The sequence below is a fragment of the Diaporthe batatas genome (genome assembly GCF_019321695.1).
Source record: "Diaporthe batatas strain CRI 302-4 chromosome Unknown Contig00009, whole genome shotgun sequence".
Lineage (NCBI taxonomy): Eukaryota > Fungi > Ascomycota > Sordariomycetes > Diaporthales > Diaporthaceae > Diaporthe > Diaporthe batatas.
This window is the reverse complement of record NW_025408556.1, coordinates 1500891-1513645: the sequence shown is the minus strand read 5'-3', so window position 1 is coordinate 1513645 and position 12755 is coordinate 1500891. Positions and strand designations below refer to the sequence as shown.

Below are 12755 nucleotides of genomic sequence, written 5' to 3'. Positions count from 1 at the left end.
AATATATAAAAAATTAAAAATACTTATTTACTTTTATTTAACTTTATTAAGAATAATTTAAACTTTTTTAAAATTTTTATTATATATAAATAAAATTTAACAAATTTAATATATTTTTTAAATTATTAATATTTATATATAATTAATTAAAAAGGGTTTAAAATTAGTCTTTTTAATAAGAAATATATATACGCGAGAGAGGCTGTGCGTGACGTGGTACACTAACTTAGTTTCTAAGTTAAGTTATAGGTAGTTAAACTAAAGGCTCTAGCCTTAGTTTAGAGAACCTACTAACTAAGCTAATAACTAAGCTAAAAATCTAGTTGCACCCCTTTATACTTACTATATTTAGGTTTATTAAATAGGTGTTTAGTTATAAAGTAAAGCTAGAACCTATATATATTCTTTAAGGGAATAATAGCTTTATCTTTACCTATTTTCATTAATTTATATTTAAAGAGCTTAAATTATATAACAATCTTATATATAATACTTAATAGTATTAAAATTAAGTAACTTATAATTTATAATAATTTTAACTTTTAATAATTTAATTTATATTAAAGTTAATAATAATAATTTAAATTAATTAAGTATAATTTAATATATTAATATAAAAGATATTTTTAATAATAAATAGTATTATAAATATAGTAAATTATAAAGTTATTATAAAAGATTTTATATAATAAATTTAATTAAGTTAATTATTAAAAAATATATTATATTTTATTCTTTTAAAACTTTTATTATTTATTTTAATTTAATAATAAAATTAAAAATATAAATAATTTATATATTAAAGTTATTATTATTAATTAATAATATTAATTTTAATAATAATATTTAAAAATACTTTAAAAATTAATATTTTTAATATAATATTTATTTAAAAGTTTATTAAAAATAAAAAAGTTTATTATTTTATTTTTTATAAATTATTTATAAAGATTTATTTATTTAAATTATATTTATAAATAAACTTTTAATATATATAATTTATTTAATAAAATTAAATTTAATATTATAATATATTCTTTTTTATTTATTTTATATATTTTATACTTTTATAATTATATAATAAGAAATTATTATTAAAAACTTTATAATAAAATAATATAATATTTATTCATAAATACTTAATAATTAATTATTATAAAAGCTTTTAATAAAGTTTTATATAAAAATATATTAAATAACTTATTTAAATTAATATAAATTTAAATAATTTAAATAGAATTTTAATACTTTTAAATATTTAATATTATAAAGAATAACTTTATAATTAAAAATATTTATGATATTATTAATTAAAATAAAAGTTAAATAAGTTTTTAAAAAGTTAATATTTTTAAAAGTAAAACTATTTATTTAAATAATTTTATAAAAAATTAAAGTTTTATAAATAATAATATTTTATAAAACTTTATATAAAACTTTTATAAAATAAATAAAGTTATAAATAAAATTATATTACTATTTTTTTATTAATAATTACTTTAAATATAAAAACTATTTATATTAAAAAATATTAATTTAATTATATTAAGTTAGTAAAGGCTTTTATATCTATAGGCACCTTATATAAAAACACCTACCTACCTTTTATTTAAATAATTAAAGGAATTAATCCTTCTTTATTTCTCTTTTAAACACGTTTAAATTAAGAGATTTTTACTATCTCCCTTCACCCCACATAAGCGCTTCCTTAGGCCTGCAGTCGGGCGCTTAACTAGCTTATTTACGCTCTAATTTAATATTAAAATTATATTAAAATAATATTAAAATAAATTAAAAAAAGAATTTAATATTTAAATAAATTCTTAATATAAAAATAAAATATACTATAATTATTTAAAGTTTTATAATTATAAATATAAGTATATTTAAAAGGGGGGGGGGGACTTAGAAACCTTATAATATACTCTAAGTGTAGTAATTTACTGAAATTTAGTACATGTCACTAGCATTCTCATGAGTTTGCTAGTAAGGTTACCTACCCACATCCAGACTAACCCTCGATTCAAACCACCTAGTCACACTATAATATACCCATTCTTCTCTACTAACATACACTTTATAATTCTAAAACTTATAGTTTTTTTTAACTAGAGCATCTATTGCATAATACCTAACAGGTCTATCTTATCTCTTACTCATCCCTCCCGTGATAGCTATACTTATTATCTATATAGTTGCTAACTTAGCCACCTGGTCACCAAGATTTCCTATAGTAGCTCCGTCCATAATGTTGAAAACAGGGACAGAGACGCCGAAACTCCTGCGAATCCAATTCCGCAATTCTACAGCCATGAGGGAGTCAGTGCCGTAATCGAAAAGGCTGCGGCGGGGATCGACGTCTTCGACGGAGATTCCTAGCGCACCGGCCAACTTTGCCCTGAGACCCTGAACCACTACACCACTGCGTTCACTTGCGGACTCCGCGTTCCTAAACAGTGTAGCTACATCTTGGTTTGTCGTGACGGCAGCTGCGTCCGGTCCAGAGCACTGCGAGCGCAAGATTGTGCTGAAACCTGCAAACAGTGGACGGCCCAGAATTTCAATTGGAGTCTCTCCTCTGGCATAATAGTCAGCCTGAGTGAATACACCGATGAGCATCTGACTTTGATCGACGGTGAGGACAGGGAGGGATGGGTCGCAGTAGTGGTCCAGTACGGCGAAGAAATCCGCTTCCTCGACCTCGGACATATCACCAGCATTCTTGCGAGTGCGCTGGTACCGCTCGGTCTCCGCTATCACGCCGATCGTACGCATCCACCCAATGTCGATAGAGACAGAGCCTCGGCACCCAATTGCACTTCGAGAGCGTGCGAGCGCATCCTGAAAGGCACAGCCGGCAGCATAATTGCTCTGTCCGGGAGATCCATAAATCCCCCCTAGCGACGAGAGGAGAACAAAAAAGTCCATGTTCTGAGGTAGAAGTTGATGAAGATTCCAACTCGCTTTGACTTTGGCCTGGACTGCTGTTGACCATTGCGTATGTGTCATGTTTCTGAACATCGTGTCCTTGCTCAATGTCAGCACTTTGTATGCACTTGCTGGATGGTTGTACACCGGGATACATTAAAACAGGTCTAGGCATGAGTTTTACAATGCCATGGTGAGCAGAAATGCCGGAAGATAAGGACGGTGAATAAGTGTGTAGGAATGGACGAACCTGGAGCACCATGACGGCATTGATACATCCCTTGATAGGAGGCATATTCGCAGTGCAGTTTTGCACTAGGGCTGAAAGCTCGGCAACCGAAGTCACATCGCAAGGTGAATTCACCATACAGACTCCCTTGCTCTTAAGGTCCGAAACTACGTCCAGTGCATCCTGTGATGATGGACCCGAACGCGAGGGAACAATGAGATACCTGGCCCCTCGATCCACCATCCATCGCAAGATGGCCCGACCGATACCACCGAATCCACCTGGCACAACATAAGAGGAGTTGGCATCGAATGTCCACTGACTTCTGTCAACCACATATTTCTACTCAAGTGTTAGTGTCCATCAGTGTAATCATTCCCACCAATACTCACCGAAACTATGTCTACCGGATCTCCTGTCACAATAATACGTCCCGTATTCTTGCCGCTTTGCATGCATCGGAAAGCCCTCTCGACATCAGACACAGGGTATATGTCCAAGGGTGACGGCCCATGGATATCACCGTGGGCAACCATGTCGAGGATTTTCTCAATCAGCTGACGCAACAACTTCCTGTTGGTCTGAGAGATATGGACCAAGTCGACGGCCGCGAACATAACATTTCGGGAAAACTGTCCCATCGGCAACGTCGAGTTCGTCTCAATATCAGCTTTTCCAATCTCGATAAACCGTCCGTAGGCTGCAATGCATTCCCAACTTGCCCGTAGTCCTTCGCCAGAGAGTGAGTTCAGAACAACATCCACTCCATAGCCATCTGTAACACGCATGATACCCTTGGCAAAGGATGTGTCGCGGCTATAGAATATGTGGTCCTCTCGTATGTTGAAAAGATCAATGAGCAACGTCTTCTTGCTTTTAGAGCTGACGGTGGTAAAGACCTCGGCACCAAGCCATGTGGCGATTGCAATAGCCATCTGACCAGTGCTGCCGGCACCAGAGTGGATCAGGACTTTCTCACCAGCTTGCAGACGAGCTATGTTGACCAAAGAGTGGTATGCTGTCATGCCAGGATTGATGGCAGAGACAGCCGCGTGATACGATAAGCTTTCGGGGATCCGTACGACCACATCGGATGCGGCTCTGGGGTGGCTTCTCATACACCCTAAAGCTACCATGACGACGCGGTCCCCAGGCCGAAAGTGATACGAACAGCTCTGGCCAACGCGCGTCACAGCACCCGCGCATTCAACACCCAGACCCTGCATGCCCAGCCGTCCGAGGGCGACGAAGATGTCACGGAAGCTGACGGGCCATGCAACTGCCTCAATTTCGACCTCATTGGAGTCGAGCCCGTCCTTCAACACAGGATCCTCGACGAAGCGGAGCGAGTCCATCATTCCTGGTGTGCCGACTTCGAGGTATACGGATGGCCCGGAACCTCTCCATGCCTCTTTCCTCTCTCGTCGCTCCACGCGAGAAAGTCGTTCAGAGTCCAGGACAATTTGCTTGGCCAAACGCCCAACATTCAGACACCCATTGCGCACCACGAACTCGTTCTCTATAGAGGCTGGCGACTGCCAGAAGCACGCACTCAATACATCGAATATAAATTTACTCGATGTGCTCGGTGCCTCTGACTCGATCACAAGGGTCACAATGTGCTTTGAAGGCTCCTCAGACTGTATGCCACGGAAGAGGCCTGTCGCCAAAGCCGTGTGTGGATCGAACATGCCGTCCACGCTTTTTGGGAGACAGCCAACCCATAACATGTTTTGCGTATTCTGAACCAGTTGTTCTAGTGCTTGAAAATCTGGCTCTGACAGGGAAGCTAAACGTGGTGTTCCAACTTCCAGTAGTGAGACGATTACCACGTCTTTGGGCAAGCTGTTCAATTCTTCTCCTAGGTTTACATCCATCTCCAACGTCTGTATGGTAGAGCACCGCTCAGTTATCTCTTCCGCCAAGCTGCGTTGTGTGTCCGAGTTGGAATCGATGAGGAGCCGAAGCGTCGTCTCCTTAGAGTCTAGAAGCTTTTCAGGTTGGTCTTGCGCGACGGTAACTGCTTTCGAAATAAGCATGCTACAGAGATGACAGAGAGGGCTTTGATGGTCTCTTAAGACCAAGTCGGCTCCAGAGAAACCGGAATCGAGTAGGATATTGTCCCAGCGTTCTTCTGTCAGGAGGGGTGTGTGCTGCTCGTGACGCCAGTCTTCGCTGCTCAGCCACCAACCTTCAAGCGAGCCGAAGGTTACGTTGGCACATGCGCTCTCTGGAAAAACAACCTCCTGAAACGCGAGATAGCCCCCGGGCTTGACAAGTTGACGTATCCTGGCTAAGGTTTTCTGTACATCCGCCACGGCATGCAGCACAAGGCCCGCCACCACTAGATCGTAGCTTTCAGGTTCAAAGAGCTGGCTGTCGGGATCATTTTCTAGGTCCAGGACCTTGAATACGAGCCGTCCTTGAAAGTCACCCAGATCGTCCCGTGCAGTCCCAAAAAAGCTTGGAGAGACGTCTGTGTATGTGTAGCTGCTGAAGCGTACCTGGCCCGTTTCGCTCTCAAAACGCTCGAGAGCACCCAGTATGTGCTTGGTAAGGCTGCCGGTACCAGCGCCGACCTCAAGAATGCTGAGGCCGGGTTTCTCATACGTTGCTAAGTCAAGAAACGCCTCGAATCGACCATCGCGCAGTTGGTGCATAGCAAGGTAGCGGTAAAGCTCTTCAGCACTCTTCGTTGTAAACATGACCTCCAAAGGGTTGGTCTGCCCACGAATGATTGAGGGTAGCGCACGCCCCACTTGCATGAACACCCGGCATTCCGGGTTTTCTTCCTCGCATTCATCCAAGAGTGACGCGAGGGCAGAGTCACTCAGGAACTCGACCTCGCCATATCGTGGCGTGGCATAGTGATGCCTCAAGGCTGCTGTGTAGCGGCGCATGTAGACCGGAGCATTTGCTAATTGCTCCTCATTCATATCTCGCAAGGCGTGTCGCGCCACCAGTCGCATCGCCAATTCCGACTTCGATGCCCAGCTCTCCTCGAAGCTCTCGTCGAATACCTTTCGAGCTTCATTTATGACAAGACTCTGGTCGTCAATGCTGAGAGAGCTTAGCTGCGGCCTCCAAGTAATGTTGTAGAGTAACGTCCGACCAGCAGCTTTGTTTTCGTCCTGTGGTCGCGAGACCTCGGCGAAAACAACATCCTCAACTGTGAACACGGTAGATCCACCCTCATTCAGCGCCCACAGCGAGCCCCTGTGAGCATTGGAGGTGTCATCTGCCATGGCTGAGTGAAGATAGGACGTAACACGTAACGATAATGGAGTAGAATCCCATGCCTCTGTTGAAATCCACGCCTTCCCAACGCGGTGAGGAACAAGTGTAGGGGTCCTTCCCGAAAGACCTTTGGATATTTGTACCAGGAGAAGATGCATACCGGCGTCCAAAACAGTTGGGTGCGTGGGATCCGGGCTCGACGCTGGATCTCCTTGAACATTTGGCATGTCAACTCGAGCCGTGGACATCGTGCGGCCGTCCCAGCAGATATCTTGCAATAGCTGGAATGAGCTACCGTATTCTATGCCATACTCCTTACAAGAGGCATAGAATTGTTGTCGGGCCACAGGCTCTGTACAAGATGCAGTGGCCTGCGAACATCTTTGGCGAATCTGGTCGTGCTCGAGGCGATCCTCCCGGCCACCGTCGAGTTCAGCCCAAGAGTGAGCGTCGGTCTGGGCCTGGCATGTAGCTCGAAAGCACTCCGTCCACCGGTCGTCGCGGTAGCTGAAGATTTCTATTTCGTACCATCTTGATCGTTTCTCATTCGCATTCTGCATGTGGCGTAAATGGAGAACAGTCTCGCTCGTCGTCTGCATTGTCTTCCCAACAATTACTGGTGCCATGAATTTGGCATCCTTGAGGAGTACACCGCAAATTCTTTGATTGCTGGCTGCTGCGGTTTCTTTGACGGCCTCGATAGCCATGACTACTAACCCTGCACCAGGGCATAATGTAGTACCAGACACCTGCAGGGAATGGAATAATTAGCACACATGTCTTCGTTGAAAAAGCCGCATGCCAAGTAGCTAAAAGCATTTGACTACTTTGTATATCTTCGACAAAAAAAGCCAACGCGGAGAGTACTAGCTCCTTGCACGGTCGTCCATCTAATGCAGGACCCTAAACACCGCGCAGTAAAGTAACGGAGATTATGGGTGGTGTGAATACAGGACGGGGAACAATGATGGCTATCCGAGTAGAGATGCTCAGGGGGAGGGGTGAAAGCCGATCGAGAGAAGGGTGGGGCGAAACATGAAGATGTGTTCAAATGTTAAAGAGCAGGGTCCATGTATGCGAAAATTCAGACTCACCACGTGATCCTCAAGCCAAGGCATTGTTTCGATGGACAACCAATTCCTCCATCTCGGCCTCAACGTGTTCAGGTCGTGAGCGCGCCGTCCAAGCATGTACCCGAGCTCTCTGGGCCTCAGTCTCATTTCCTTGCTTAACCGTGATTCACTCCAGTATCGACGGCTGTGATCGAAAGGATACGAGGGACAGTCCACCAAGAAAGGCATAGAACCTGCAGATTGGAGGTTCGCGGCCGTGATGGACACACCGTATCCGTGGCAGAATAGTGTCCCCACGAGTTTCAGTGTGGTCTGAAGAGACGATCTCGTACGGTCTAAAACCGAGTGGTAACGTAAAGACAAAGGAACTGAATCTCTGACCGGCCTGCGCAAAGCAGCAGTTGGGCCAACCTCGATTATGTCCGTTATGGCGAGTTGTCCGGGATGGGCTACATGCTCCGAGGGAGGTATGTTGCATGTGAGAGTCCGCATAGCCTCGTAAAACCGTACCGGTGACACCAAATTGTCGATCCAGTATTGTGCCGTCGAAAGAACCTCAGATCCCACAGTATGGTTTGTAACGGAGCTAATCATAGGAATACGATGTCTGCGCCCGTTCATCGAACCCGACACGAGTGAGCCCATCAGAGACCGATACTCATTAGCCATCGCATGTAGGTCTGGAGAGTGGTACGCAATTCCCGTGTTGATCTTCTTGGAGAACACGTCTTGCTGTTGCAGATGATCTTTGATAAAATCAATAGAGGCCTCAGGGCCAGAGAGTGTGATATTCGAGGGGCTGTTGACGCAGGCAATGTGAACCTTGTGTTTCCCGCCTTGTAGGTGTAGGCTTTGAAGAAACGCCTCACAATCAGTCTCCGATATATTAACAGAGATCATTGCCTCAGGAACGATGCTTGTAGTAAGCCTCATTTCGGCGACTTGTCCGCGGAAGTAAGCTACTTTGCAAGCGGATTCCTGGGACAGACCACCGGCAGCGTACGCAGCAGCGATTTCTCCACTTGAATGTCCAACGACAGCGGCCGGAGCTATGCCGAAGGCTTCAAGCAGCGCAACTAGGGCAATCTGAAGTGCGGTACACAGAGGCTGACTGAACTTTGGGCGCGTCACACTATGGTCTCGCTGAAGTTCGCCTAGGGGCACGTAGAATTTAGTATCGATCAACAAGTGGCTCTCTGATCTCATATATTGTGACCTGGGATAGGCGACTTCATGCCACTCACTTAATATAGACCAGTCGCAACCCAGTGTGGCTAAGATCTCGTCTGACCTCTGGAGACTCTCCCTAAAAGCAGGGTACCGTAGTAGCTCAAGTCCCATACCGACATATTGTGCGCCTTGGCCTGTGAAGACATAGGCGACGGTCGTATCCTCCATCGGGATTCTGATTGGATCCGCGGGAATGAATTGAGACCGAGCAGGATCGCTGCAAGTATCACCGATAACCGCATAAGTCCTCCAAGGCATCAGAGACCGCCGTGCTGCCAGTGTATAAGCCAGCTGGTCAACTTTACCACTATGACCGGCGATGCTGTTGTGATAGTATTTGTTGTAAGCATCTGTCATTCGCTTCAAGGCGCCCGCATCTGCAGCGCTCCAGACTAGCAAATGTGAGCCTGGTACGTCCTGGCGCTCTGCTTGTGCAACGTCGATATCGCTGCTACTGGTAATGCCAACTGTTCGAAGCGAGGCGGTATTATTGGCTGTGTAGCTGCTATTAGGAGGGGTTTCAACGCAGCGATGATAGCCCAGCAATCCGTGGCTCTCAAAGTAATGCTTGGAATCGTCGAGGATGACATGCTAGTTAGTGCCTCCGTAGCCGAAGGAATTGACCGAGATGCGCCGCAGGCCCCGGGTCGGCCAAGGTTTGCTCTGGATTGGGACCTATGTGTTTGTCGTCACCGGTCAATCAAGACTATTCACTTCAAGTTGCACGTTCACAGCGAAGACGCCGCCCCTGTACATACCTCAACGCCACAAAGTGCTGCGTCAATATCTGGATTCATTGTTTTGAAGAGAGCGGTTGGTGGAATAATACCCCTTTCGAGCGCCATAACGGATTTGACAATGCCAGCAGCTCCACTAGCGCCTTCGAGATGACCGATGTTTGATTTCACAGATCCCCTAGTAACACGTTGTCAACTCGTGTTCCAAGAAAAGATTCATAGCAACATTTGCATTTTCCAATACACATACACATAGAGAGGAACAGAATCTGGCCTATGTCCTTTGAACGTTCTCCCAATAGCGCTCATCTCAATTGGATCGCCAACTGGAGTCCCGGTCCCTAATGACGATAAGTATCCTAGTTAGCGTCACATTCAACTCTATCAGAACACTAAGAGGGCCACGAAGAGATTAAATCGGGAAACCTGCCGTGTGCTTCGACGTAAGCCGTAGACTCAAATCCAATGCCAGCTTGGGCGTATACCTGCCGAATCAGGGCAACCTGAGCATCGATACTTGGTTGCGTTAAGGTGGGAGTCCTCCCATCCTGATTCGCGCCAGTGGCTCGTATTACGGCCCTGACAACATCTCCGTCCCGAATAGCATCGCCGATTGGCTTGATAACTAGTGCGACTAGACCCTCGCCACGTGCATAGCCATTGGCTCTAGCGTCGAAGCTGAAGCACTTTCCATCGGGAGAGAGAAAATTGCCTTGGTCGAGCATCATTGACGGCTCCGGGCTCATCAACAAGTTGGAGGCAACGAGCAAGGACTAGGACGCGTATTAGCGAATTCGGGCTCTTGACCAGTTCTTTGTAGTACCTGGAACGGTGAAAGCTCGGGTAAAAAAAAAAGGAATGATAAAAGATGAAGAAATAAACAGACCATCGTCGCATTGCCACTTCGCATAGCCTGGCATGCCATATCAAGCGCGACTATGCTGCTCGAGCAAGCCGTGTCGAGATGCACACTGCTACCTCGGAGGTCAAAGTGCCAGCTAATCCGATTGGGCAGAATTGCAGGCTGGACACCCGTTAGGCTTTGCGGCGGCGCCATATCAAAGTCCTTGGACCCCATCCGCGCATAATCATCCGACATGGTCGCGCCGAACACAGCGGTACTGGTGCCTCGAAGACTCTGGATTGGTATGCCGGCTGAGTCGGGCCGCCAATGAGTAGTCAGCAGACGCATCTTCAATAGCACTCACTGCATGTAATTTTTTCCACTTGAAAACTCTTCTTACCATTTTCAAATGCATGATACGCAACCTCAAGGGCCAGTCGTTGCTGTGGATCCATCGCAGCGGCCTCCCTGGCCGTGATTGAGAAGAAAGGAGCATCGAATAAGGCCGGGTCCTCCTCAAGAAAGTGGGCACGAGAGGCCCGACACTAAGGGTTATATATATCATGTAAGCGGAGAGGACGTGTACGAACAACAAGTTGAACGAACACATGTAGACGGACCTTTTGATCGAAGAATGATTCAGGGCCGGTACGGCTATCTGGCCACTTTGAGGAGAGACTTTTGCGTTTGTCAAGGACATCCCAGAAACTCTCCTCGTCCACGGCTCCTTGAGGCAGCCTGAAGGACATGCCGATGATGGCGAAGGACTCCATAATGTCAGTACATGACTTGGCATCACCCATTGCTGCGTCTTCGTGGCAAACTACCTAAAATGACTTCCGCTGTTTGAAAGATAAGGGGTAACGATTTGGAAAATGAAGCCTACGAAGCCGATCAGGACAATAGCCATTGAGAATTTCTACTATGCTGAAATTTCAAAGAAGCCGTTGTGTTCTATTCGATAATTTTATATCTAGAACCGAATGTTTCCAGGTAAATGCATTTTGCTGGCTAGTTGACGACCCCACACACCTGGGTGTGAAGGTAGTCTGATGCAACGCACGACGCGCGTGCATGCTTGGTATGTAGTGCTGGGAGCTACAAAAATGTTGGCGAGGTGCTGTTACTCGTGCTTGTTCTTGCTTCGCATCGCGCTATTTCCGCTTAATGCAGCTAGTTAGACAAATGCCCTCGGTACAAAATACCTCATGTTCCCTACAAAAATAGTTGTACTAAATATTAGTCTATTTTAATTAATTAACTTCTTATTTAAATTAATATTTTTTAAGAATAAACTTTTATATATTTTAAGTAAATTATTAAAGTAGCTTTTTTATTATAAATAGTTATTAAATTATTAAAGTTTAAATTATTATAATAATAAAATAAAAGTTTTATTATATTATTAAAGATTTTTATATTTTATAATATAGTTTTTTTAAAATATATTTAAATTTATAGAATTTAATAATTAATTTATTTAATATAAAATTAAAAGATTTATAATTATAATTTTTATTAATATTTATTTAATTATTTTATTATATTATAATATAATTTAATTTTATTATTATTTAAACTTTTTTAACTTTTATAAAAGTTTTTATTTTTATAAATATAAATATTAAATTAAATTTATAAACTTAAATTTAAAGTTTTAATAAATTTTAATATATTTTATATTAAATATATAATTTATTAATTTTTTAAAATATATTAAATATTTTAAATATTAATAATCTTTTAAAATAAAATTTATTTTATATAATTATATATTTAATTATTAATAATTATTTTATTTTATTTATAATAAAATTATTAAAATTAAAAATTAAAAATTATATATAATAATTAAATATAATTTATTTATTTTAAAGTTATATTATAAATTAATAAATTAAAATATAATATTATTTTTAAATAATTTTATTTATAAAATAAATAAATAAATATTTATTTAAATAAATTTAAAACTTTAATTAAAAATAATAATTTTATTTTTATTTATTTTAAATAACTTATTCAAATTATATAATAATTTTATATATAATATTTAATAATATTAAAATTAAATAATTTATAATTTATTATAACTTTAAGTTTTAATAAATTAATTTATATTTAAATTAATTATATTAATTTAAATTCATATAATTTAATATATTAATATAAAAGATTATTTTTAATAATAAATAATATTATAAATATAAATTATTTTTTAAATATAAAGTTAAAAGATTTATAATTATAAAATTTTAATTAATTTTTATTTAATTATTTTATTATATTATAATTTAATTTAATTTAATTCAAACTTTTTTAAATTTATTTAATCTTTTATTTTTAAATAAATTAAAGTTTTATATTTTTAAATTTAAATTTAAAATTTTATAAATTTTAATATATTTAAATTAAATTTATAATCTTTTAACTTTTTTAAAAAAATTAACTATTTTAAATAATAATAATTTTTTAAA

The 12755-nt window shown here is 40.5% G+C and overlaps 2 protein-coding genes across 2 annotated transcripts; both read right to left on the bottom strand.

The window, feature by feature from the left end:
- Positions 1–2187: 2187 nt before the first annotated feature.
- KVR01_008352 (uncharacterized protein) lies at positions 2188–9054 on the bottom strand (the record flags this gene model as incomplete). The annotated part of the gene is made up of 6 exons (XM_044791204.1): positions 2188–3027; positions 3179–3499; positions 3550–7143; positions 7489–8621; positions 8712–8796; positions 8851–9054. The coding sequence occupies 6 exons, from the start codon at positions 9052–9054 to the stop codon at positions 2188–2190; spliced, it is 6177 nt and encodes a 2058-aa protein (XP_044643330.1).
- Positions 9055–9288: 234 nt separating this feature from the next.
- KVR01_008057 (uncharacterized protein) lies at positions 9289–11081 on the bottom strand (the record flags this gene model as incomplete). Its single annotated transcript, XM_044792988.1, has 7 exons — positions 9289–9372; positions 9456–9612; positions 9685–9775; positions 9865–10100; positions 10403–10589; positions 10679–10823; positions 10887–11081. The coding sequence occupies 7 exons, from the start codon at positions 11079–11081 to the stop codon at positions 9289–9291; spliced, it is 1095 nt and encodes a 364-aa protein (XP_044643035.1).
- Positions 11082–12755: the final 1674 nt, after the last annotated feature.